The sequence below is a fragment of the Botrytis byssoidea genome, assembly GCF_014898295.1.
Source record: "Botrytis byssoidea strain MUCL 94 chromosome Unknown BBYS_008, whole genome shotgun sequence".
In the NCBI taxonomy this organism is placed as follows: Eukaryota; Fungi; Ascomycota; class Leotiomycetes; order Helotiales; family Sclerotiniaceae; genus Botrytis; species Botrytis byssoidea.
The window spans coordinates 1,075,566-1,103,536 of NW_024065849.1; the positions used below are offsets into that span (position 1 = coordinate 1,075,566).

Genomic DNA, 27,971 nt, shown 5'->3' on the forward strand with positions numbered 1-27,971 from the left:
CGTAAGTTCAAATCAACTAAGCCAATACAGGGTATCTCTACTTCAACTATTACCCACAGTTTTCATCTCATCCTACCCCGTTTCCCGCGCAATATTTTCATAGAAGTCTATCATGTAAATATCATTTCCATGTAACCATCTACTGGCATGTTTTCACACACCTCCTTCATATACTCTAGAATTAAGCGCCTAAGCCTTTTCCCCGTCACCATCAGGTGTATTCGTCCCCTTGGAATGCGACATGCTATATGGTGCCTGCGAAGGTGTTGGTCAATGCCTATTCTCTCTAAAGTTGATACTTTCTCCAATCTTGTCCGTCGAATTGCTTCGAATCGTTCCGTCTAAGCCCCAGGATATCATAGTAAAGGAAATAAAAATGGAAATAAAGATGGAAATGAAGGTGTATAAGAATTCCAAAACTAATCGCTCGTTCCGGCAGTCGATGTGTCGAATGAAATGAAAATAATGAAAAGTCGGAGAGAAAACTAAGTATTTTGACGTAATGAAGCTGGTCGAGAAAGTGACCTTGGACGAGTTTGAGAAAATCTGCATACCAATACCTGCTTCGCATTACAAATTCTCCAGGCCAAATTCCTCACATTTCCATCTGCTCTGACCACTTCAGGCGCGAATTCAATACCAAACATATAATGAACAGCATGGACTACGCGTCTTGGGTATTTTCCATCTCTTGCTACTAATACCCCGAAACTTTCATCTACAGAGTTAGGAGCAATATCTGGGTCTCGATCGAAGCAATTGCGCACTACAGGTAGTAAAGCTTGCTCGACTGCACTGCGAATGAGAGATTCGGATTGTAAGTTGTCAGAATCAAGGGAAATGTTTAAGTTTGAGTTTTCGTCGTCGAAGCGGGGAATGCGGATTTCGAATGGGAGAGAGATGGCCATAACATTGTGTTTGCCATCGTGGTGGTAACGGAATTCGAAAACTCCTTGGGTCCAGAAGAGTTTGTCGCCCTCAAAAATCATTTCTCCTTCCATGTAATCTTGAGTCGAGCCATCTGTACGTTTTGCGCCCGAAACAAACCTATTTGAAACGAGAATACCTTTATCTGCTGGACTGGATTCGTATTCATTAGGAACCGTGGCAACCCAACGACCCGCTGAAGGAATTCGTGTTACTTCTCGAGATGCATTGTCAGCTACCATATACATACCTACCCAATCAGCTTTACTGTGTTTTATTGGTGCTGTCCATTTAACTTTGATCGGTGCACCATATTCGAAAACGAGAGGTTTGAATCCATCCATTCGTTCTTGTGGAAGACGGGCCGTGATTCCTTCTTTAGAAGTAGTGCGCTTGTGCATGGCCGAGTCAAACGATGTACCCTCAATCGTAACAGAGTAATCTCTAGGATCATAACCGGCCAAATCTGGTGCAATTCTTGTCAATGTTAGACGAGCGGGATACTGACTGAAGAGTGCAGAGGTGTCTCTGAAGATAGTTGAAACACCGGCCGCAAGTTTCGGTCGAGCGGCATCTAAGAATTCTTCAACAAAATGACCAGTCTCTTCCAAAACTCTATCAACATTGCCATGCCATTTTTTGATTTGAGGTGGCAGTGATCTCTTGATACTCTTTGATAGACCAGCTTCTGATCTAAGATTTCGGCCATACAACTTCTGCATGTGAGGTTTTTCGACAAATTGGAGGAAAGCAAGTGTAAGCGTATGACTGAGAAGTGCCAAGAAAAAGATAGCTCTGCTTCCTGTGATAAAAACCGCTCCCCAGATACCAGCAAGCCCGATGATACGTTCCGGATTATTCAGATATCGATAGATACCGCTGTACGTGAGTTTGGGGGCGTGGTCAAAGAAAAAGTCACCGAAGAACCATCCAAATTCACCCAAAGACTCGTAGATACTAACAGCCGTCCAGAGCTGGAGCGAGACTAAACCAGCACCCAGCACATGTCGTAACAAAACAAGTCCATAAGCCCAATCGGATGGCATCGAGTACATCTTCCAGGTTGCGGCAATGAAACTTGCGTAGCACATGGTCATGCTTAAGTGGTACATTCCCTTCCATTGTCTCCAAGCTTCCTCTGTGCTATCACCAAACTTGACGAAATGTCGTGTCCACATCTTTTTGTTCGATTGTCTATCAAGAATTATTCCGAGACCCACCGAGTACCACAAACGCCAAAATATAGCACTGATTACGAAGAGCGCCTGGTAAACTAGAGTCGAAGGTGTGAGAGCAGTAATGAGAAAGACATAACCTAGGAGTAGGAGAATAGAAACATCCGTGATCCGGAAAAGATCAATGTTGCCCAGTCCCATGAGATTATGGACGGCCAATGGCTGAGTAGTGTTCAGTGGCGGGGTTTGTGTGGGTGATGAATCTACACTATATTCAAGACCCTCTTTACTTGATGCCAGTGCATTTGCATGATCGATGTCGCTTGGGGTTGGATTGTCTTGGTGCTTTCTGGGAGGCGGAGGATTGTATGTTTTGTCGATGTGAGGATTCTCCACAACGAGCAGAAATGCGAATTGAGCTATATGCGCAACGATCGAGATTGCTAGCACGCTATAGCTTGCAGCCATCATTGAGATCCCATAATAACCAGCATATCCAACAGAATACATTGGATGGGGTGCCATTTCGAAAACACCATCAAATGTCAATTCTTGATCGATTAGGTAAAAGAAGTCACCCCAGTACCATGCATAATCTTTTACAACTCGATGTGCGTCAAGCTTCACCCATAGGTTGAATAAAACGAGTATAATTCCTGCACCCCATCGGAGTGTTGACATGACCAGACTTTCATCAAATGGTGCGCCTCCACAAGCAATTGCAAAGAGACAGTATGATGTGAAATCACACATTAAAATGAGATCTACCACCCTTCGAAAGACCAACCATGTATTATACTCAATGGGAGCTTCCTCAAATTTGTAATCTTCTGGTATTTTAGTCTCTAGTTCAGTCTTGATCAATTTGTATAACCATGGTCGGGGATTTTTGCCAGTAACTGGGTTTTCAAATAGGTTCCATTTCTTTGCCCATGCTACTATTCTCTTGTGGTGCGATTGGATGTGAAGGAGATATCCAATGCCAACATTGTAGCATCCTCGCCAGAAAAGGAACAGAACTGCGAATACCGGCCTCTTCAATGAACTAGGCAGCGCATAAAGTGCGAATATATGAAGGGCAAGTATGACCAATACGATTAAATCAGAGAGATTCTTGGGTTGTCGAGGATCGAGCAATTGAGAAACCATATCATGAGTCTGGGGCACTGTAAATACTGTGGACCTGTTAGCTTCGAGTTTCTTAACTGATACTGGCATGTGCAATCATCGAAAGAAATTATTCACTTACTGGTACCATCCGGCGTTCTGCCAAAGGTCTTCTTGTCTTTGTCAAGTTCGAAGTCTTCGGACGGGGGCTCAGAACCACAACGGGCTGTCATATTATCCTCATTTGCGGTAGGAAGATTGTTAATTCGTTCCCGTAAGCCATTCGAATCTGGGGACTTCATCGAAGAAGTACTCATGTCGAATGGACTTTGCCGTGTTGAAAACGGCAGTCAAATGTCGTTGGGGCTTTTTTTGGATCTGTCAATCGAGGAGTTCTGGGCGCTTTCAAAGAAACAACACGTTGGTATAAAGAATGTAAGTGAAGTTGAGGTCAGCATGTATTTATGTTAACCATATAGATATTTCTAAATGTTGAATTTATAGAAGTGGGTTGAACCGTATGTTGATGCTGTCCTTTTCTGCGAGATCAAGGTTGTTCGATTTCAATTCAATGGGGTTCATTCATTAATAAAGTTGCACCTCGCATCTCTCCGAAACGATCAGAGTGGAGGTAATTCTGACGAATTATATTGCTCAACACAAACAATACGGCAGATTTACACTTGATTCTGGCTGGTAAATGGGATATACGGAACCAGTTTAGATATGAATATGGATTTTGTTTGTCATATTGATCAATCACGAGAATGATGATGAAGTAGCTAGTAGCTATTTGGCAATATGTGTGTGTATATGTGTATGTGTGTGTGTATGTATGAATGATTTTTTGAGGAAGGTATGACATATCTTACATATCTTACATATCTTATATTTTTCTTTCTCTTTTGATTGATGTGTGTGTCCATGAAAGTTGGGGAAACGCGTGGGGGACTTTGTAACCGTTTTCTCTTCTCTTCTCTTCTTTTCTCTATCTAATCAATCAGATCCTGTCGATACTGTCCTTCACATATTTTAACGCTCTCTATCTCTTTTCCGTAGCTAATTATTTGATCTTTGCGGAAGCTGCCAGCACACACGATATTCTTCCGTATTCAATCTAATTATGCACGAGATGTTCTCAACAAAAAAATTCAGATAGAATTCTATAGAATCAAAATGCCAATTAATTGACATGTGAAAGATCCAGTCGAATGGCCGATCAATGATGTGATTTTGTATGCATGGTCAAGGATGCTTCCAAAATCCCCATTCTTTTTTGTAACCGACCAAAATCATATCTGGGGAAAGATGGAGAACATTGAGATTATAAAAGTTTATTATATCAGATTCATCCTCTGTACAAGGCTCGGGTTGACGGAAGGATCCCGTCTTACCTTACCATCCCCTATCATCCACGTTTTTATGATCTGTCGTGTTACTCACAAAACACTACTGTAGCATTTCTGCAATCGAGTTTCGGACTTTTGATACAGCGTAACCAGGAGCGGAGCCAATAAGAGACTTGCCCCCTTGAAACTGACGGAGAATATCCAGTTGACAAAGAACGACTGTAAGATTACCGTGCCTGTTCGACGTTTCCCTCGAGAGTGATGTCTTACCGTTTTTCACAAACACAGTCTTGGTCGTGGGGGTTGGTAGCCATAACAAGACTCAAAGTATAGTTTGGCTACCTCTGTCCGACCGAAGACGCTGTCTGCCAGAGCATACGAACGCTAGAGTGCATTCAGATGCAGGTTCTCGTTCGTTGGTAGGCGAACTTCGTGATAACGGAAACATCAAGCAATCATTTGAATGTGTGACCCTGCGATATCGAAACTCCATATACATTTGAGTGTTTGAGGCTATAATCAACGGGTAAGTAACGCTGTTAGAAACGTCAAAGCTAACGAGCTGGCTAGAAAACGATCACAGAACGGGAGTGACAGAAGAGATGTACAAGGTTCTGACACAAAGATGGTAGAGGACTTCGACGTAATGTTCTCCGAGGCCTTGCTCGAGTAGCTCAATGTCTGACAGATGCCGATCTCTCAAAGAACCTCTTTGACCGGGTACTGGGACAAGCTGATATTACATCGCTTCTGTATGTAGACTCAAGGGCAACATTCCATGTGGTAAGATAAGCAACTCAACAAGTGGTGGTGAGAGAGTGCAGAACTTGATGGTATCTTGAGAGTTTCTTCTTTGAAGAAAGAGACGGACTAACTTCTCAATCCATATATTTTCTTAATAGCTGGAGATTTTAGAAAGGCTGATAGACATGGACGGATTCAGAAAGCGATAAATTCAAAGGGTTCATGCCATGCTACCCCGCCGGTAATCGGTAATCGGAGAAACGCCCTCACCGCCTTACCAATTAAGTCACTGATATTATAAACCAATCTTATCTTTAGCAAAATTCCATTGTTGCTTTGTAAACATCCTACGACTTTATCATCCCATCGACCATCCCACGTTTTACATTCAGTAAATAATCAACAACTTTATTCTAAATTTTTCGCAGTAAATTATGGCTCCATCTCTGGAGGAAAGGCCGGATGCTGTGCAAGACGTCCTCTCGAATCCTCTCAAAAATGCTCCCAAACTTGTCGCCCCAGAACCCGAACATTGTCCTGGTCCAGAATCCGAAGCTGCGGGAAAAGCAGATTCTTGCGCCGGCTGTCCCAACCAAGCCATATGCGCATCTGCACCCAAAGGACCCGATCCAGATATTCCAGCTATAACTGCACGCCTCGCTGGTATCAAACATAAAGTCTTGATTCTGTCGGGGAAGGGTGGTGTAGGGAAAAGCACATTTACAAGTTTACTTGCACATGCATTCGCCACAAATGAAGACAACACGGTAGGAATTATGGATACCGATATTTGTGGACCGAGTATACCCAAGATGATGGGAGTAGAAACGGAGCAGATACATGTTAGTGGTGCAGGTTGGAGTCCAGTATGGGTTATGGAGAATTTGGGTGTGATGAGTGTGCAGTTTATGTTACCCAATCGAGACGATGCCGTGATATGGAGAGGACCGAAGAAAAATGGATTGATCAAGCAATTTTTAAAGGATGTAGAGTGGGGAGAGATGGATTTCTTATTGGTAGACACACCTCCAGGAACCAGTGATGAACATCTGAGTGTGAATTCATTCCTCAAGGAGAGTGGCGTGGATGGGGCTTTGGTAGTTACAACGCCACAGGAAGTTTCACTGTTAGATGTCAGGAAAGAAATCGACTTTTGTCGGAAGGCGGGGATCAAGGTATTGGGGATCGTAGAAAACATGTCAGGATTCGTCTGCCCGAAATGCACACACGAAAGTCAAATCTTCCAAGCAACAACGGGAGGAGCGAGAGCTTTGGCTGAAGAGATGAACATTCCGTTCTTAGGAGCTGTACCACTGGATCCTCGAATTGGGATGTCGTGCGATTATGGCGAGAGCTTTTTCGATGCTTGGCCTGATAGTCCAGCCTGCACGGCATTGAAGACTGTAGTTAGAAAACTTGGTCAAGAAATTGGGCTCGATCCCAAGAGCATACTGCCTGAAGATTGAAAAGTCTTCCACGAAGTTCATTCCCTCACCGGCCACCCGATAACATGATTCGATCAGAAAAGTGTGATCAACATCCGCTCCGGGGCACTCAGCTTCCTGTTATGTTTACCATAATACTACACATACAGTCCGTCGACTTTGCCACGGTTTGAATCCGTTACCAGAAAGCGAAGATTGACGACAGATACTGATATAGTATCAAAGATAATTAGCATGTAAAATTCGAACCAAGTATGAGATTCAATAAACAGCATGATTATTGTCCAGTCCAGTGAGCTTAGCAATGCGGTGTGATTCGGGCGGCGAGTGCCCACCTATGTTTCATCTTTCACCTGCAATTTCCACACTAGCTTAAATACATTTGCTTGTTTTAGATTTCGGCAACATTGAAACCTTGAAGTCCTTCATTCCCCGCGGACCTCGCTGATAACTGAAGCAACGCGTATCATCATTACTCCACACATTGCCTGCATTTCTTCAAATGAACGGATTGTCACAAATCAACCCATACCCCAAAACTGCAGATGCTACCATCTTTCTGCGTCCGGAGAATCAAATCCGGGCAATCTGATCTGGCCCGCTCATATTGTCATTCCTATTCTAGATATCTGAGAAAAGAGAACCACCGATTCGGGAAGTCGTGGCCGAATATGAACATTGATATATATGCACGTTCCTGAGCTACCTAGGTATCTCGGAACATTATGCATCGGAGCTTCTTATGCGTCGGAGGATTCACTCTTTTATTTGGCAAGGCCTGGAATCACGAGATGGTTTTCAAACTCGTCTGGGTGTACATCTACCCATATATCATCAGGGATTCAGTTATGCGATAACCCATTTGAGAAATAGGGTATCCTTTGATGTTTTGTTCATCACGGCAGTTACTGGATTTGCTTAAATTGTGTGACTTAGCATGCAACTTGAATAACAATGTGGACGATGGGTGGTGGATGGTGGTATGCATTGTCCGAGTTTCGCAGACAATACATTTGCTATAGCAAGGGATCCGCTTATATTCCTCTATAATGTCTATGTTATATGGAGTAAAGAGCTTCTAAGTACATTCAGAGATCACTTATGCGAACTTGATTCTATCGGAAGACTAACCAGGGTGGCCACTTTGAGTAAGTGGTCCCACGGAGCCAGTATTCGGTTGAAGCCGATTACTCTTCTCATATTGTCGTCCACTCTTCTCAAGCTTGCTTATCGTGATTTGAGTTGAAAGACTCTGGATCCTCATACCCATTTATTAACACTAAACGATATTGGCCAATTTGGTGCATGGAGAAGGAAAGCGCCAGGTGCTTTCTCGGTTATACTTAGCGGATATCATTCGTCAGGACTTTATCCCCCAGAAGACTGGAGGTTTCATACGGTAACACAGTCAGATGCAGGTACAGTACCAACTGGTATCGCCTAAAACCAAACCAACGGTTGCCGAGCCCATTGTCTTCAGAAATTCATATCAATCTCTTAACCTACCGCACCAGATGCAAGCTGTCGTAAGCTTTAGAGTTGCATGCGGATGATTATATTCTAGAGTTAGTTATTCGATAATCTTGTGTTGCAAAGTGCTTGTGGGGATCAATTATTTGTGAGGAAAGTATTTAACCGTGTTTCGAAGACAGGAACGATTTGAGCATCCGGAGAACGATTCCTTTGTAGGGCAGCTAGATTTTGAGACCCCTGGGCCTGTATGTCAGATTGTGATGTGGGTCAAGATTACAACTCGGATTAGAGGTTTGTTCGCACGGTTTTCTTTCCGCATGTGGATTTATCCACTTGCACGCACGGTACTTTCCATTGAGACGAAACTTCATGTCCCTTGTTTTAATATGGATCGATATAAACCGAAACACGAACCTACGCGGTTACTCTTTCTGTTTTTGGTGGTTAAGGTTAATCAGTTGAGGCTTCGTATCTCCCTGTAGTCTTTTTTAGGGCTGTATTCACGAATGAGAACGGCTTGTTCAAAACGCGATCACATTGCGTCGCTACCCAAGCAGAAACTGCAAGGCACGAACGGATAGGGAAAAAACGGTTCATCCGGTCTTTATTGATGGCTTCTATGATTGATGGATCTTTATGAGCCCCGGCAAACCGTCCGCAGCGATATGGTTTCCCAAACTTTACTTTTACCTGCTTAGACCCCGCTCTTTCGGATGTCGATCGAGATATACTTTGAGTAAGTAAAAATCGACGTTCCAACATGACGGCTGTGGGGCCTGATATTAACATCGGTGAGCTACTTCAAATCTTCAATGGCTCGCTGTCGCTGATTTTGTTCATAGGCGGAAAAGGTCTGGCTGTGATCTGGGCTCTCAATGCTGTCTCAATCACTATTGTTATCGCAAGGTGCATGACACAAAGATTCATCACCCGTCAACTAGGACTCAGTGATGCCTTGGTCGTTGTATCAATGGTATGTTCTCTACCACATAGCCACGGATCATAACTAATGATGAAGTGTACCATTTCTTCCATGGCAGCTTTGATCACAGTCCAATATCACTATGGCTGGGGACGACATTACGCATATCTCGATCCATTTGATAGGATTGAGGCAATGAAATATAACGCAATTGGGCAATCTTTTGGTAAGTTCCCTTTGCTAAGAGTTTCTATATAAGATATGTCTCTAACGTTTTTGTGCGTTAGGCGTCATGGGCTCAACTTTTGGTCGGATGTCCTTCATTATCCTCATGCTACAGCTATTTGGAACTTCTAAATTGAAGCACGCAGCTCTATGGACACTATTTTGGGTGCAATTCATTCCAAATTGTATTGTTGTCGTCACATTGTACGTTCAATGTAATGACATTCAAGCTTTGTGGGGCACATCGATTGTGTCTTCATGCTGGCCTGAGTCTTATCAAACCGTGAGTCTAGACACCATTATCATTCGAATAATTTCTAATGGCACGTTAGTATATTGGCTACGCACATACGGGTTGGAACGGCCTCACGGATCTCTTTTTGACTTGTCTACCGGCAACAATGTTGTGGAGTTCACAAATGAATCGTCGTACGAAATTTGGCTTGGTATTTTTGCTCAACCTAAGTTTACTGTGAGTTCTACACCTAGCCCTCTTGCCACATTTCCTAATTTCAACTTCTTGCAGCGCCTTTGTGGGAGTTATCATGAAGATTGTGTATATTGGCGTACTTGCCGACCGAGGAGATTATACCTGTAAGTACCATATTAATCATTAACTAACAACCTGCTAACAATACCAGATAATACAGTCCCATTCTTCATTTGGGTACAGTAAGTTTTCTCCCTCACTTCCGAAATGACTCTTTCCTGACCCTCCGAAAATAGAGTCGAATCCAATCTCGTCGTGATCGCTTCTTCGGTTCCACTCCTCCGTCCACTCTTTGTACGTCTTAGGTCCGGCGATTTCACCACCCGCAATGGCTCTACGGCTCCTACATTCGAGATGTCAGGCTATAGTAATAAGAGGAAATCAATCCAGAATAATCATGTGTTTAGTGAGATAAGCGATGATGATTTGGGGCTGAAGGATTCAAAAGATGGGATGCCGATAGATGATAAGGGAAGCGAAGATCATATTTTACCGATACAAGGAGAGAAGGAAAGGGTTTTGGAACCGTGGGTGGTGAAAAAAGAAGTTAGCTATAGTGTCAGGGTTGAGGAGACAGGGGACGAGGATATCGAGAAGGGAGAGTCGGAGAGGGAGAGAAGGAGAAATCATACATTCACCATGCCGAAAAGAGCGAGTAAATGGAGTATGAGTATTCTGAGCAATGTTTCTATGGCGTGATAACTATCCAGCGTAAATTTTGGGTTACGTTTTATTAGGTCATAATTAGGTATTGGAACGGGAATGAAATCTTGGATGAACCGGAATGGATATGGATATGTATATACTCGAGCACATCATCTCCCTTGTACATACCCTCAAGATCAGCTTTTATAATCTCACATTCATCTTCCTATCGTATCTCGAGTTTGGATACGCAACAGTGAGGGGCGCGTTGATGCGTGATTCTTTATGCTTACTTGCTGTAAATTGTAAATTTCCATCCTCCACCCGCTTTCACAAGATATCCATCCATCTATCCCTACAAATAACCAAGTCACCAAGTAACATGAAAGAGAGAGAAAAAATTGTTGGAAAATAAGAATGGAAATACTCAAAAAGGAAGGGAAGGGAAGCAAGGGAAAATGTATATGTACCCCATGTCTTATTTCTTGTGTATATATGTATAGCGTAATTTATCAGTGTTGATATCACCATGGGGATGGTGAAGACAATATAGTACTATGGTTCACACTGTTGTAATATTGCTTGAGGTTCTAAAAGCTAGAGCTACGATACGTCTATACTAAAGTGCCGAGGTACTAGCGCAAGCGCTAGTGCGGTCACATGATCCCTGTCCCGACAATCAGCATATGGGCCATATCAGCATGTGGGCCACTTGAAAATACACCAAAATTAAACCTTTTTCAATATTCTTATTTTTAATCATTAATTATTATTTTGAAGAAAAAAAGAATGAAAAATAATAATAAAAAATAAGCTTTATTTAAATTTAATATTTATATAAAAATTCCTATTATTTTTTAAAGAAAATAGAAATTATTATAATTTTTATTATAATAATTCTATTTTTTAATAAATATTTCAATTTTTTTTAATATTTATATAATTAAATTTTCAAATTTTCAAATTTTATAAAATTATATTATTAAATAAAGAAAGTGCATGATTATGCACAGACGAATTTTGTATGCAAAAAGGGGTGGCTCATAGAATGAATGATATGGCTCACATGCTGATAAACTACGTTATAGGTATATGTATGTATACGATTAGATTAGTGTTGTATTGTATTTTATTTCATTTTATTGTATGTAACGTATGGAGGACTCTGTAGAGTATTTCAATTTGTGTTTGTAGTTGTATTGGTTTCGACCATGTTGTCAGGACAAGGAAGCCAATGGTTGTGGATGGGCTGGACTGGGCTTTGGATGAGGGAGAGAAATTATAAGAGTGTTTTGGGGGCAGGCTTGGGTTTTCGTAACAGAGGCCCCCGGGGGAAAGTCTTTGGTGACTCGTGAGACGGAAAAATTGGGATATTGGAAAATTTGAGTGTAGAGTGTTTTTCGATGTTTGGTATTATATTGGAACAGTGTTATTATGGATTTTGGATTTTGGTTGATAGGTTGATAGGTTTTGTTTAAATAATATGTTGTGTATAGCATCATTTCTACATTTGAATGGATTTAAACGGAAAGGCATAACGTAGTTTATTAGCATGTGGGTCATATCATTATATGGGCTATCCCTTTTTGCATACAAAATTTATCTATATATAACCATATACTTTCTTTATTTAATAATATAATTTTATAAGATTTGAAAATTTGAAAATTTAATTATACAAATATTAAAAAATTTGAAATATTTATTGGAAAATGAAATTATTATAATAATTATTATAGAAATAATATTTTTGTAATGAAAATCATAACAATTTCCATTTTCTTTATAAAATAATAGAAATTTTTATATAAATATTAGATTTATAAAAAGCTTATTTTCTATTATTATCTTTTATTCTTTTTTTTTTCGAAATAATAATTAATTATTAAAATAAGAATATTGAAAAAGGATTGATTTTGGTGTGTTTTCAAATGGCCCATATGCTGATATGGCCTATATGCTGATAAATTACGTTATCGATAGATATGAAGGATAAATGAGATACCTTCAACATATAACTTTGTATGATTTCCCTCGAATGATTCGGTGTCCTATGTTTCCGTCCCAGGGAGGTACATATTGTATGTACCTAGGTACCTAGACATTCTGTATTTTGTGGTTAGTTAGCAGGCTGGAAACAGCGCTATCTACATGACATAGCGAGAATAGCGGGTAAAGTATGATTTCTAATGAAACATGGCTGAGCCTTGAAAATGAATAAGCTTTTTCTATAACGTAGTTTAACACCGAGTGGCCCATATCACCGAATGGCCCACTTCAAAATAGACCAAAATAGGTCATTTTTGAATATTCCTATTTTAATAACTAATCATTATTTTTGCAAAACAAAAGAATGTAAAATAATAATAAAAATTCAATTTTTTAGAAATCTATTTTTTTTATAAATATTTCTATTATATTTAATAAAAAATTGAAAATGTCACGATTTTCGTTACAAAAAATCTATTTTAATAATAATTCTTATATTAATTCGAATTTTCGAAAAAAGATTAGATTTTTATAACACTTTTATAATTAAATTTTATATATTCAATTTTCAAAAAATTCTATTGATAAATAAAGAAAGTGCACGGTTACACACAGACGAATTTTGTATGTATTTGAAGTGGGCCATTTAGTGATATGGGCCACTCGGTGTTAAACTACGTTACTCTATCGTGGAAGCTTAATTTCTCTCGCACAAGCATTCGCGGTGCCAGAATGGGGTGCGTTCCGTAGAGGAGGGCCCGTTAGATGAGCTTATGACTTGTGGATGGGTGTGTATGGATGTGGATGTGGATGTGGATGTGGAATCGGTCGGGATGGGCTCGGAATGGGGGTTGCGAATCTGTGATTGTTTGATGTGCTTACTTGTGTGTACGAGTATGAAGCGATTTTGGTATATTGTTGAATTGCTGGCTGTACTGTGTTGTACCGACGGCACTGCTAATACATAGTTGTTATCATTACTCGGACTGTATATATTATTTCTCTCAACCGATGAACCCTTGAATTGAATTCTAAGGTATCTAAAAGATTGCCTCTGTGCATGTATCTACTCTGTAGGTAATTCTCCCACTCTAGCGCAACAGAATTGATACCAGATAGGCGAAGGCCCCAAGGAACCCAGAGCACTCCACCCAACAACCCCTTAGTCCTTGCAGACGGAAACCAACCGACCTCCCCCATATACCCTAGTTTATCAGCAAGCTCCGGGTATCCCGGAGATTGAAACCAGACGTCGAAAAATACATGGAATCTTTGGAATTTTGGTATCCTTTCCTTCATTCAATCCATCTGCTTTTGCGTTGCTTTCTTGCCTTGCTCATATTCTTAAATCGTATGTAGAGTTGATCGGGACCGAAGAATCGATTTCATTCAATACCCATTCCCATTTGGATGGTCTGATGTGTACATTCAATAGTCCCGCTTTTGGTTGGTATTCTAAATGTAGTAGTTTAATATCCGTGGTTCAAGCGTTGGAGAACTCAAAAGCTGGAAGTTATTGAGCCTATATACTTCCGTCTACTTTCTTCCCTTGTTGATAGTGCTTCTTATCTCAGTATCTTCTTCATCTCGTTTTTTGACTTTGTTTTCTCATCTCATCTCTTTTCATCTACTCATCTCATTTGCCACTCTACCCGTTCGCTCTAAGTACCGTTTCTCGCCAGGATGAAGGCTTCAGTAATGAGCACGGCTCTCGCAGCCCTTACCCTTTTCCCTTCCCTGAGCACGTGCACTCCCATCGCAAGCCCCAGCTCAGTAGCCATCTCCAGACTTACCCCATCCCTCCCCCTAACAGTCAGTGTTGTGAAGACCTTTGGCTTCCCTTCATGGTGCGAGAACCTCGCCATCAGATCCAACGGTAACCTTCTCGTCTCCCGTCTCGATACTCCCGAGGTCCTCCTCGTCTCTCCCACAAACGCATTTGAGCCCATCACAGTCACCACCTTCAACGCCACTACCTACAAAGGCGCCCTCGGTATCTCCGAAACCACAAAAGATGTCTTCTACGTCATCACTTCCGCCCAGGTCGACGACTCCTTCGTCAAGACCAGCGGCGTAAACTCCGTCTGGAAAATCAACATGAACACCTTTGCTCAAAGAAACGGAACCATTACTTCTCCCGCCACCGTGACAAAAATCGTCGATATTCCCGGTGCCGATTTCCTCGACGGAATGACCGTATTGGACGATGAAAATGTTCTCGTAGGAGACATCTACAACGGCTGGGTCTACAAAGTCTGCGTCACCACCGGCGCCTACTCCATCATCGTCAACGATCCCAAGATGAAGGTCCCCGCGGGCTCCTCCACCAATCTCGGGGTCAACGGCATCAAGATCTCCAAATCTTATCTCTACTGGACCAACACCGCTGTGGGTACTCTTAACAAAATCAAGATTGCAAGCGACGGAACCCCAATTGGCACTAGCTCCGTTGTCGTAAGCAATGTTCCCAAAGCAGACGATTTTATTTTTAAGAGCGACGGAACCATCTGGGTTGCGCAAAACCAAATGGATGAGTTGAGTTATATTCCTGTCGGAGCTACTCAAGCTACTTTGGTCGCTGGAAGCAACATTTCGACTACTCTAGCTGGTGTTACTTCGGGTCATTTTGGAAGAACTGCCAAGGATGCTAACATTTTGTACCTAACTACTAGTGGTGGTGAGTTCCCCTATCCCTCCTTAATTTTTTCATTTGCGAGCTTGACGGTACTAATTGTAAATAGGATTGGCATTACCCATCAATGGAACCGTGACCGTAGCAGGAAGTATCGTCAAGATCGACACCACTGGGTTCTAGCAATTAACGCCCGGGAGTGATGGCGATGATGAGCGTGCTGGAGATATGGAATAGTATTTTCAGAAAATGGAATGGCATGAATGTATGTTTGATGCTGGTATGGAATGGATAGATATGTCTACAGGTGAAAATATAGAGAATAATGATATGTTTAATAGCTAAAAATTCATGTGCCTATGCATATTCGGTGCTCTACACTGCAATTTGGAAATATTCTTAGCGCTACTTGTTTATCAGATCCTAGGGGCTGGGATCTATAGATGGTGGCAATAGGTATAAACGTGAATATAAACGATACACGCGATTGAGCAGGATATCAACAACAATATATTGAAGAGCACCTCCGCTTTGAACTATATATCTGGCACAATCTATTTCTAATAGACCAATATATTTCAAAGTTTACTACAAAAGTCACCATGTCTACCCATTTACATATTAAAACCTACCAAACTTCTGAAGTTTTCCTTCGGCCTTCGGCGCCCTTCAAAACCTGGGTGTCACGTATAAGTGACAACAACATGAACGCAATGTGATATGATGTCGACAAAAGTGCCGCCTTACATCTCCTCACTATTCTCAACTACTCTATCTCTATCTGCAGTGATGATCATGACGGGATATGGACTCTATTCCCCAATCTCTCAGGTCCTAAGCGCATGCGTGAAAAAATGGTTGCTTACGCAAAATATCAAGATTCTCTCTAAACAACCAAACATTTCCACACGTCCGTTCTCGAAGTTCATTCACATGAGTGAAATAGGTCTGCGGAAATTCCTTGGTCAAGATCGTAAGATGTGTATTTGAAGCTACGCAAAATACGCATCTGCATCTTGAGAATACTAGATGGGAAGAATCTTTCGCGGTAATATACCTAGGTAGCTACATGAGATCCGAGGTTCTGAGCCTTGGATGGATATTATCATGATTTAATATACCAGCAAATGAGCTGGGGAAGGTTTCCGAGAAGAGAAAGGCTGCTTGGGGGGGTTCTTGTATACAGCAGATGAGAAAGTGATGCTGAAGCGAAACGTGTACCAATAATTGCCGATTGATGGAAGTAGCCGAATGCACAATCCAAAAGATACTGGATCAGATTGGTGGCTACTTTGAAGATACTATGACTCTCAATATCATGGTATAGAGATTGGATTAGCGGAGCTGGGGAAATCCATACCAGAGACCTAGTTAGACGTTACATCAAGACGCATGATATGGAATTCTATCATCCGTACTTCAGTCCTTTGAATCGAGACACAGAACTCCAGATAACCCGCGTCTACTCAGCTCACAGATTTTACATTGTACTCTCCGCCGAGTTTCTTACTAGCGAGAAAGAATCCGTATGAAACATAACGCGCGACGGGATACTGCCGAGATCAGACAAATGGTACGCTTTCGAATATTTACAACGTGGTGGTTGGCCGAAACTGAGGATGGAGGTGAAATTAAACGGAGAAAATAATGTGAAATGAATCGCAGTACAAACAAACAAACAAACGATAGCCTTCTTGCGTAGTGTCAATGAAACTGAAAGAAATACTTTCTGTGGAAAAAAGTCATTTTCTAGAGGTGTGTTTGAGAAGGGTTTTAGACGATAGATGGGATCGGTTGAGCGGATCGTGGAAAATCGGGGGAGATCTCAATTTAACATGGAATGGGAGCGTAATGTGAAAAGTTAGTATCTCTACTTCAAAAGCTTTGAGAGATCCAGACGGAGATGGAAATCCCAACTTTTTGTCAATGCAGTAGGTACTATTGAGGGGATGTGATATCATGGAAATACATATATGGATGTGTTAAGCGAGCTTATAAGCCTTAAGCCATGGGTGGGTATATGGTGTTGTATTATGATACATAAGGAGGAAGTGAAAAGGCGTTAAGTTGCGTATAAAATGAATCGCTAAATCATTTACTACTCATGGATGGAAAAGAAAAACGTAAGAGCAAAGAAAGGGACAGAGCAGCTACATCTCAACAGGCGTTTGCGAACAAAATTTTCATAAATCAAGCTAAAGTTCCAGATTTAAAGGTGCATACTTGCGGTCGTTTGTTTATTTGAAGGTTTGAGTCCTCGTAGATGATATAATCAAGATATAAAAGACCTGATGGCTTCGCTCATGCATCTTCTAGTGGTATCGGGAGGTGTGACTGGAAGCGAATTCGTCGTTGATGAAGTGTAGAAAAGCCAGTATGCTTTCGCACTTTAACCAAGTCAATTTTTACGCTCTATAATCCAAGTATCTATAGATGTTTGTTTCAATGAACGAGTAAGTTAGTGGCCGTCCGAGATCTTCAGGAAATCGGAATAGAACGGCATAGCTGGCCAGGCCCAAATTAGCTTTGTCCGATCTGATGATGTACCACCCATCCAAACCTGACTGATGACATGTTTCAAGCCTGGCATTACAATCGTATAGACTTGTGTGCTCCATATATGGGTTTGGTAATGGAAGTATTCGAGGCAAGGAATATAGATGATCGCTTCTGAGGTGGTGTCATTTCGATGATGCTTCATCGACTATGGACAGGACAAATTTCCAAGAGCTAATGCAAAAGAAATCTTCTATAGATAGTAAAGATATGCTTAGAACTTGCAAACCTCGATTGACGACAGAAACAGTAAATACCTATAGTTTGGCAGCCACAGACGAAATAGTTCTGTGTGTAGATCAAAGGCGGGAAATGTCAGTGGAGTAAGTATTAAATGGGTAAGAAAGTAACAGCAAGTGAGTATTTAAACTAGAGAGATGTTCATTTGTGATCCTTACATCTGTTGTAAGCATGAATCAACCCCGCAGACTTGTCAGATTTGATACCTGAATCCTGGTTGTGACCATTCCCATCGACTTAGGACTCTGATAGGGTTTATGTGCAGGTCTAATGCTAACTTGCCTGTGAAGAAGGCTTACTTACTCATGACTGCAGTAATCCATGTTTCTGATCCACACACATATGCATGTATACATAACTGACGTGGATGAAGCTAGAATAGAAAGTCGTTTCGTTAATCCAGTTACCTTTGACATTATGCGGTTCCAATAAAGCATAAAGATTAACATTGATAGATCAAAAATACGCGGCGCTTAACACAACTATATGTCATTGATGCATGAAAAGCTTCAACGTTGATTCACACAGATCTCCAAGATCGTTCTAACGAGAAGTGGAGATTAAGTTCGTCACGTGAGATGTAACATGCTCTTTTTAAAGCAAACAGGGTCTTCCAGATCTATTCCCGGGCCGATCCGCCAAGAGAATCAAAAGTCCTGCAAGTCAATCCTACATTATACATACTATCACATCCCGAGAAAGAGGGAAATCGAACATGTACATCCCGAGGTTTATGATATGAACATGGATCGGCGGTGAGAATATCGCGATTCTTGTGTACGTGATACACATGGTGTACAATACACATGATGAGAAGTCTGTATCTCTTGTCGACACTGGATGGCAAACATTTGTTGTACTCGTGGAGTTCCAGAAAGTGTTGGAATTCTGGATGGATATACAGACTGATTCAACTTCGGGGTCTTGACCTTACTATATGAGGAAGGTAATATATTAAAATGACTTATTAACTATGTAAGAAACGCCTCTGGATGAATTCAAGGACAGTTATCAGCTGTAATATCCATATTGTCCATTGAGCGCAAAAAGGAATTGCCATCCAGAGTCTGATGGATAATTAAAAAAGCCACAAAACAGATATTGTAGGTGTTCGCTATCTTGAGGAAGATCTTTTTCCAAATCAAGATACATAAATGCTCTCTCATTGAAGCTGACTACCAAGATATTGTTGGAAATATATCTATCATCTTATGCTCTGAAAGGAATCAATAGATCTTTCACAATGTAACACTGAATAAGATCTACGTACTACTGTACCTTCTTGGGTAGGCGAGGTAGATAGATAGGTGCCGTATGATGTATTTCAGGACTTCCAGGACTTCCAGGACTTCAACGTTGGTAAGAATATGCATTACACGAACGGCATCGATCAAACTCAGGAGTACTTACGAGTACTTCTCCAAGTTCTCTGCTTTCACTTGTAGCTAGTTCCACACTTATTATGTGCTGTGTTCGTACTTTTGCTCGCTCTCGTACAAGGCTAAATTCTTCCTTCCACTCAGACTCTTAGATCGGCTCCAAAGTAGCATGGCGGCGTTGAATCCTTGAAGAGAAAACCGGAGACGGTAAACTTATCTGAGTATAGCTTCATCTTCTTCTCATCTGGTTAATCTGTGAATCTCTTAATCCCATCCTATCGTACCATTCATATCCATCAACAAGGAAATCGTAAGTCTAGAATTTGATCCTTATTTACAAATTATTGAAAGTCGTGCCGAATCAAAGCTTCAAGGGGGATGATGATCATTGAGATGCTAGGTACACTTGCATACATCAATTCGGGAATTTATCCCTATACAGTACATTTCGTACCTTCACTTCAAACAGGCTTCTTGCTTCACTCGCTCATAATTTCCAGCCGCCACCAATTAATTAAGAGGATGCGGATGTACTCCGTAGGTAGGTCTGACAATACATCTAACAAAATAATTTCCATAGTTATTTAAAATAAATTGTCCAAAAAAAAAAAAAAAAGCAATAAAGTACCTAGTAGTGGATGGATGACATCTTCACACATTTATATGAAGATATGGATGGAAATAATTGATTCACTACCCACTTCAAAATTTCTTTTTTCGAACATTCCTCCATCTCCATCTCCATCTTCGACACAAGCAATCTACATCATCTTTGTTCTCGACCTTCACAAGGATACCTGGGGAGTGTCAAGATCATCTTTTTTTTGACATCGGATCCACAGCTTTCCGTGTTTCTTTCCTATGCAAAACTTACCTCAACTCCATTCCAAGTTCTACTTGGTTCATGAAATCGATATCGCACTACAATATTAATCAAAATTTACCATCGTTGTGGGTTTCTACCGTGACATTGCTTCGCTCTTCATCTGCACAATATCTGCCAGTGTATCCCAACTCCAAATATCTTCTTGTTGGCCAATGTTATTGGGAATACGGAGATATCACAAGAAAATCTTCTGCGAAGATTCGCAGCATACCCAATCGTGGCGGCATACAACCAGCCTTATCTTGCGCCAGGATTCGATCTGGAATATCAATATCTTCAATCGAACCCCTCACCAATATATTCGGGATCTACCAGTACCACATCGGACTTGTCTATCATTGGCGATCAACGATACGCTCCCCCAACTTACCCTATCTGCGACAACAGTCCTAGACCTACAAAACGTCAAAAGATTAATGGAAAGCCTAAGCAGATTAAAGTTCGAGCGAAGATAGATAATCAGATGCCCGGAAATGATGGGTCTTCCGCAACTGCTGCGGAGGCTTCAACGACCGCTGCAAATAAACCAAAACGAGTGCGAACGGGATGTTTGACATGCAGAGAAAGACACTTGAAATGTGATGAGGGTTTGCCAAATTGTCTGAATTGCCGGAAATCTAGTAGGGAATGCAAAAGAGGGGTGCGATTAAATTTTATCGATACCCAGATCAAATCACCACCAATGATCCCTCCTACAGCAGATTGGTCAGGTTAGTAGGTTGAAGGATAATTTCACCACATATTTACTCACGCATTGTTAGTTCAATTCCAAGATGAATCCCGCGAAATCGCTTCAGAATACAAGGGCGGCTTGAGTCGATATGCGCACATCGAACAAACGGTTACGCCCCCTCGAGACCTGCCCACCGAATATCCTATGCGATCTGTGGTTGTTGATCATATGATGCCAGGGAATGCCCTTCCGCCAATACAGACTGCTGGTACTTTTATGGAAAATAATCTTGGGGTTAAGCAAGAGATGGCACATTCTTCACATTCTAGGCACACAAGTAGACATTTATCTCACGCTGGTAGTGAGAGTTCTGGTTATTTGACTGCGCCGACTGCATACACTGCGTCGGAACAAATTATCACGCCACCCAACGAAAGGCGGGATTATCTTACTACGCCCGAAGAAGTTCTGTATATGCAAGTTTTCGTTGAGGAAGTTGGATTATGGATGGATAGTATGGACCCGATGAAACACTTCTCCAGGATATTACCGTTCCATTCTCTAGGAGAACCCATGCTTCTCAATGCTTTCCTAGCATGTGGAGCTCGACATTTGACTCTTGTCAATCCTGTTTACCAGGAGGACAAGGCATTATATTATTATGATACAGCTACTACTCAATTGTTGCGATCGTTACAGAATCCCGATCGAGATACTGTCATCTGTGCGACTACAGCTGTCATTCTTAACGTTTATGAGATCATGTCCGAAAGAGCGATGCAACGTATGAACCACATTGCCGGAGCACGAGCTTTGATTAAGGAATGTGGATGGAATGCACGAAGTACTGGTGTAGGGGCCGCATGCTTTTGGCTTAATGTTGGTATGGAGTTGCTCAGTTGTCTGCATTTTAATTGGCAAGTAGCCTGGGAACCGGATCAATGGGGAGTTGATATGGACTTTTCACGGGAATTGGAAGCTGGACGAGAGGAAGTCTGGGTTCATCGAATGCTATACATTGTTGGTAAAATCGCAAACTTCCGGGCGTCAATTCCACGGTTTCAGGAGGCATCACCACACGACGAACAAATTCGAATGCAATCTAGGTATGCGGAGTGGCAAAAATTAAAGAATCTTTGTGATAGCTGGAATACTAGCATACCTCGGACCATGCACCCGATGGCTTATTTGTATCCGTCACAAACCACTTCAAGCTCCGCCTTCCCAGAAGTCTGGTGAGTATCTATCCATTAAGCGGGGTGTACAAAGTTACCTACTAATTACAAACTTATAGGCTTCTTAAACGTGCCACAATCGTTGGTAGATTGTTCTACCACACAGCGATGTGCCTTCTCCCTCAAATCAATCCGCTGTTGAGCCCAGAAAATGCGGAAATGCATGATATGCAGCAAGACCATTCTCGTTCCATATGTGGCATTGTAGCACACGTTAAGGACAGGGGAGTAGCTAGTGTCGCGCTTCGCTCTCTAGCTATCGCTGCCGAATGTTTAGTCGTTCGTCGCGAACAAGAAGAAGTACTCACCATATTCGAAAAAATTCGAAAAGAGACGGGATGGAGAGTTGGATTCTTACACAAAGAACTCAAAACGAAGTGGGGTTGGCCAGATGAAACAACACAACAGCAACCGATAATGCCACAAGCGAATTCTTTATCACAGTTTTTCCCTTCTAATACGCCAGCACCAACGTCAAATGTACCACCTGCACCAGCAAGACCGTCCATTCCAAGCGGTATCTTGAATCCTCTTCTAAAAACTGCGGACTTCTCCTTACCGAATCATCCATACCAACAACATTATCAACCACCAAACACAACAAATCAATTTACTCATACATATCTATAATTGATATATCATATTACAAACGACCATCGAGATCTTCATTGTTCATTACTTCTTTCGACGACGCTATGGGAGATGCAAATCAAAATGATACCCGAGAGGACAGATTCAGGGATAGACACCATTTTGCATACGGAATCAGGGGCACAAAATTTTCAATTTAGCGTTATGAACTGGGAAATTGGAGTCAAATTGGCGTTTGGGGAATAAACAATCGGCGTCGGGTTGGTGGGCACTCCTAGGTATTCTTGAATATAAAACCTTGGAGTTTGAGGGAATGGAGGGCTTTAATTCTTTCAGCGTTGTTCTTAGGTAGTGTAGTACTATAGAGCGAGTGACATTGGATGACAGTGTATATACATTATAAATGAATTGTATTATCTCTGAATGTTAAAAATTGTACCTATTTTGTTCGATGCACGCCCTTCTCGTCCGAATGTTATGAAGTTGGTGAGTTGGTGAACTCATTACGAACGGATAGTTAGGGCTACTAGGTACTTTAAGTTTTGCCAATTTCCATGTACAAGTAGGCGAAGCCAGTGATAATGATACGGTCAACGATTCAACATTATACAAATATCTGTGTTTCAAATGTTAGGTCAACAGGAAAACTGCTTTCAGAACTGCCTACCTACCTACCTACCTGTATTAGTCATCAACACCATCAATGTACCAGATGTTATGGAGGAGCACCGACCAATAATATAAGCGACACGTGATTAGTCATGATCTTGAAAAGTTTTGTTGCACATCTTAAACGTGTCGGTCGTTTACAAACGTTTCAAAAACGTTTTTGAAATGTTTTGGTTAATTAGCACCTTGTAGACGAGTTTCTTGGGTTGAATTGAGCTGTGCCTCTTCCGAAGTATGAGGAGAGGTCTTTTGAAAAGCAATAAGAGCGCTTTTTAGTTTCCGTATCTATTTTCTGAGCAACCAATCTAGGTGTCAGGAAACACTAGATAGAGTACGATCTCCAATAACGTTAACAACAGTTTTCATCATTAAATTGCAGAGGGAGAAATCGTTCTCTTGAGTTCCAGTGATGCTTATGTAACGAACCTATACATTTCAAGAGATCAGGCTTCTGGCGTACAACAACTTCATCAATAAACTTCTGGCAAAAGTTCTATGAGAAACTTGAATTGCAAAAACTATAGATTTCTTGTCTCTCCATCTCGGGCACTCTCAAGCACTTTGACACAGACGCAATGTCCATCCCTCCAGGTGCACCTCAACCATCATATATTCTACGCGGACATGCGACTCCAATACATGTAGCGAAGTTTATACGAGGCAATACGAGACTGGTGACGGGGGATGCGGAGGGATTGGTTGTAATGTGGAGTTTAGAGAGTAGGAGGGGGACTGCGGTTTGGAGGGCGCATGAGGGGGTTTTGCTGGGGGTGGGCGAGTGGGGGGAGGGGGTTGTAACGTGAGTTTTTTTCTTCTTCTTTTCTTTCCTCTTGGAATTTAGGGTTTTAGAGGTTTGTTTGGGAACTTGTGGTTGGGGGAAGAAGAAGGGGAGAGGGTGGGATCAACTGGCTGTCATCATATTTGGGAAACGGGGGGTGAGCAGAGAAGAACGCCAAGCTGACATCTTGCAGGCATGGAAAAGACAATAAATTGATAATATGGAAGCTTCCTCCATCAGAAGAGGAATTCATGAGTAAAGTTCTTCCCGTTGATACCGTTTCGGAAGAGAGGAGAAAACCATGGATTCTACATATATTAGATGTCAACACCATGAATTTCTGCGCATTTGCTATGTGTCCTTTGTATGCGGATATCAAGGTGAAGGAGGACGAAGAGAAGGGCAAAGACGCAACAGCGGAAGTGAAAATTCAGAAAGACGAAAAGGGTAAAGATCAATTGTTAATCGCAGTCCCGAATACGTTAACATCCGAATCAGTAAGTAATCATCCACGTCAAATAAGCAAGAGAAACTAACAATTCCAGATCGATATCTTTCATATTCCCACCCTTCATCGCCTACATAATATTCCTTCGCCGGGACCAGAGAAGCCAGGCATGATCATGTGTCTATCACTCTTCTTCCACCCCATCACTAAATGCTTAACCGTTCTCTCCGGTTATGAAGATGGATCAGTATCCATCTTCTCCCTCACTTCTCCCCTCTCACCATTCTCTACCTCTCCTTCAACTGCACCTTCATCTCGATCACCACAATGGAACACCATATACCATTCCAAATCACACATTCAACCGATCCTCTCTCTTTCTCTTGATCCCAGCCCCGACCGCAAATTCTTCCTCACTAGCGGTGCTGATGATCGAATCATCAAATATCTAATCCCCACCACCACAACTCCGTTTTCCCTTTCTCCTCCAGCCTCGCATTCAAAAGCGATACTAAGCTCCACCAAAGACGAGCCCAAAATACTGAAAACGGCACATGCGGGACAACAAAGCATAGAAATGCGAAATGATGGCAAGATTGCCGTGACTGCTGGATGGGACGGGAGAGCGAGAGTTTACGGAGTGGCGAAGATGAGGGAGTTGGCGGTGCTGAAGTGGCATAAGGATGGGTGTTTTGCGGTTGCTGTTGCGGATGTTTTGGAGGGGGTGGAAGTGGAGAGTGGAGGGAGTGAAAAGGGGAAGGAGTTGGTGGGGAGACTGGGGCAATTGGATGTTAAGGGGGAGAGATTGAGGAAGGCGAGGGAAACGCATTGGGTTGCTGTGGGAGGCAAGGATGGGAAGGTTAGTTTGTGGGATGTTTATTGAGTGATTTGGAAAGAAACTGTTCATGAATTTTGAGCAAATAGGTTGTGTTAGGTTACTAACGCATGACATTGTGATAAGTTGATAGCCTCTATAGAGAATTGGGAACAACACATGCAAGTCACGTTAAATGTTCAGATGAAAACTGACATTAGCATTATTTCAAAGGATTAAGGGAAAAGTTGAAAAGATCGAACAGATGTCGATCATACAATAAATCATCACATCACTACACCAAACCACCTTCCTCGCCTTTTCAAAAAGCGCCCTCCCATAATCCGTTCCCTCCCAAATATTCATCCATCGCCAGACTTCCTAAATCTGAGCCTTACAAGGCGACCCACCCCCCTCAGCCGGCAACCCACACTCCTCAGGCGTCACCAAAGTCCAATCTGCATCAATATTTCCCAAATGAACCGCTCTTCCATTAGTCAGCGTATTCATCGCGCTCTCTGCAATATTGAATCCCGTAGCCGCGGTATCAATGGCCAAGATATTGATTGAGACACCTTGATACGTCAAGGTGTAACAAGTACCGCAGTTAGGAGAATTCCATCCAGCGATTGTGGATGCACCGCCGATACGGGCGAAGGTGGGGAGATCGCCTTGGACTTTGTATTGGGGGAAACGGGTTTCGAGTCCGTTGGGTCCGTTAGAGCAGGAGACGACGGAGAGGGAGCGAGCGGCGTTGTCGTAGCCAGGGTCGTAGGTTACTTGGATGGCGAGGATGGAGGTGAGGAAGAGGGGGAGGAGGGTGAGGGTGTTGCTGAATTGCATTTTGAGTGGGTTGGTTTGAAGGATTTTGTGTTTGGGTTCGGGTTTGAGTGGGTGATAGTTGGTTGGTGTTGGAAGATGGTTTGGTGTAGTGATGTGATGTGATGTTTGTTGTCGAAAGTTCTTGTCGAGAGTTGATGCTGTTGATGCTGTTTCCCTAGAGGACTCTTGCTTCAATTTATATCCATCGTGATAGCTTTTGTTGTTTGTAGGTTTGATTGTTTACTGTGTTACGCATACCTAGGACGTTTGATTCCGAAATTTCGAGTTTTCCACAGTCCTAGAGTAGTGGGTAGATCTCATGAAGTTGTTCCTTTTTGGTGATTAGCTGAGGTGCCATTACAGTACATGTTTTAAAATTGTAATAATAGAAAGGATCAAAACATTAGAGTTGGCTAGGAGATAGTTATTACTTCACGTTCTTGAGACCGCGTGGAGAAGAATGTTAGGAGTGTTGGAAGTGCCAAAGAAGATTGTGAAGTGAGCGGCGTGCGCCTCGTTAGCAAGATTCCAACTCTTTCCCAAATGTAGACTTCAGATGTCCCAAAGATAGATGACGCACTCTCTATCTCCATTCTCACTGTAATTGAAGGCTTCCTTGAAGGCGTAGAAACGCTCAATTGTTTCGACTGAGAACGTTCTCAACAATCATGATCGCGATGTTCTGGCAGCTTGCCTTCTGTTTTTTCTCCAAGTTCCCAACGTGATCGTCAAAATACTACTAAGTATGAAGTTGTTGCAGTACTCAAAGAATACATTCACGCAAGTTTGAACAAGGACATAATGAAAAGATATAACATGATGAGTGTCTGAAGCTGGAGGAAGGGATAATATATCAAGAGGTCCGTGCACCACTTCAATCTATTAAGGTTGAAGACGCTCCAGCTTCAGAGACCACACGGATTGTAAATTATAGCAAGTCTCAACTCAACTCCTGTTGTACTTGACGTCCTTCATGAGTTTTCGATTGTTGAAATGCGGTCCGGACTATTGGACACTCTGTGCTTACAATCGCAGCGCTCTGATACCGGAGGTCCGTACTGGTGGCTGGTATCATGGACTTTTTCTTGGCTTGATGGGATTAAGAGAATGTTCTTTTACCTTTCTGGAGAATTTGGCGCCCTAACCGATATAGCGCTGGGCAGCCGAGGAATTGTTCTCAACCGTTTCAGAGCCTGATCGAGAGGTGGGTTGTTGCTCACGAGGCAAGAAGATCCTTTGAAAGAAGTATGAAACTTCATCAATGATACGTAATATCAGGATACAGAATCCTGACAGAGAGTTGAACTCATCGGCATCGAGGCTCCAGGGATATGGTGACTGTTGTCTGGGATATTTGTCAAAGTCATCTATCATTGGTAGTAAATTGAAGCTTGCATCCTCAAGTGATTTACTTTACACAACAAGTTCCTACGACCACGCATTAGTTCAGTAGAAGTGAAAAGGACCTTGGAAACGGAGCTGATCGAGCACGCCAGTATGGGCAACGATTGTTTGATAGATTTGGTCACACGGACGAGTTATCTTTCCTCTTCATAAAAATCTCCCGAGAGCTGGTAGCGAGGCTGATTGGATACCGATACTTACACAACATCTGCCCACCCACTGCCCACCCACTGGGCATCAATATCACAATCAATCGTCTACCTCCATTGCTATCATTGACGATAAGCCAAAAGCCAAAACTCAAAGTCAAAAGTCAACCAACCAACAGCCAACAGCCATCAACAATCAAATCG

At 42.0% G+C, this 27,971-nt stretch overlaps 7 protein-coding genes across 7 annotated transcripts; 5 read left to right on the forward strand and 2 right to left on the reverse strand.

The window, feature by feature from the left end:
- Positions 1-189: 189 nt before the first annotated feature.
- Positions 190-3,526, reverse strand: EAE97_004943 (uncharacterized protein; the record flags this gene model as incomplete). Its single annotated transcript, XM_038875455.1, has 3 exons — positions 190-255; positions 555-3,277; positions 3,352-3,526. The coding sequence occupies 3 exons, from the start codon at positions 3,524-3,526 to the stop codon at positions 190-192; spliced, it is 2,964 nt and encodes a 987-aa protein (XP_038733812.1).
- A 2,210-nt stretch (positions 3,527-5,736) lies between these two features.
- Positions 5,737-6,768, forward strand: EAE97_004944 (uncharacterized protein; the record flags this gene model as incomplete). The annotated part of the gene is made up of 1 exon (XM_038875456.1): positions 5,737-6,768. One exon carries the CDS (start codon positions 5,737-5,739, stop codon positions 6,766-6,768), a length of 1,032 nt encoding a protein of 343 aa, XP_038733813.1.
- Positions 6,769-8,980: 2,212 nt separating this feature from the next.
- On the forward strand, positions 8,981-10,556 carry EAE97_004945 (uncharacterized protein; the record flags this gene model as incomplete). The annotated part of the gene is made up of 8 exons (XM_038875457.1): positions 8,981-9,011; positions 9,063-9,193; positions 9,239-9,368; positions 9,430-9,650; positions 9,700-9,839; positions 9,894-9,961; positions 10,009-10,039; positions 10,094-10,556. 8 exons carry the CDS (start codon positions 8,981-8,983, stop codon positions 10,554-10,556), a joined length of 1,215 nt encoding a protein of 404 aa, XP_038733814.1.
- Positions 10,557-13,728: 3,172 nt separating this feature from the next.
- EAE97_004946 (uncharacterized protein) lies at positions 13,729-15,471 on the forward strand. The gene is made up of 2 exons (XM_038875458.1): positions 13,729-15,168; positions 15,233-15,471. The coding sequence occupies exons 1-2, from the start codon at positions 14,175-14,177 to the stop codon at positions 15,304-15,306; spliced, it is 1,068 nt and encodes a 355-aa protein (XP_038733815.1). The 5' UTR covers positions 13,729-14,174; the 3' UTR covers positions 15,307-15,471.
- A 4,688-nt stretch (positions 15,472-20,159) lies between these two features.
- On the forward strand, positions 20,160-22,722 carry EAE97_004947 (uncharacterized protein; the record flags this gene model as incomplete). The annotated part of the gene is made up of 4 exons (XM_038875459.1): positions 20,160-20,198; positions 20,303-20,894; positions 20,946-22,092; positions 22,152-22,722. 4 exons carry the CDS (start codon positions 20,160-20,162, stop codon positions 22,720-22,722), a joined length of 2,349 nt encoding a protein of 782 aa, XP_038733816.1.
- A 1,205-nt stretch (positions 22,723-23,927) lies between these two features.
- EAE97_004948 (uncharacterized protein) lies at positions 23,928-25,461 on the forward strand (the record flags this gene model as incomplete). The annotated part of the gene is made up of 3 exons (XM_038875460.1): positions 23,928-24,151; positions 24,324-24,627; positions 24,676-25,461. The coding sequence occupies 3 exons, from the start codon at positions 23,928-23,930 to the stop codon at positions 25,459-25,461; spliced, it is 1,314 nt and encodes a 437-aa protein (XP_038733817.1).
- A 312-nt stretch (positions 25,462-25,773) lies between these two features.
- Positions 25,774-26,235, reverse strand: EAE97_004949 (uncharacterized protein; the record flags this gene model as incomplete). The annotated part of the gene is made up of 1 exon (XM_038875461.1): positions 25,774-26,235. One exon carries the CDS (start codon positions 26,233-26,235, stop codon positions 25,774-25,776), a length of 462 nt encoding a protein of 153 aa, XP_038733818.1.
- Between the last annotated feature and the right edge of the window lie 1,736 nt (positions 26,236-27,971).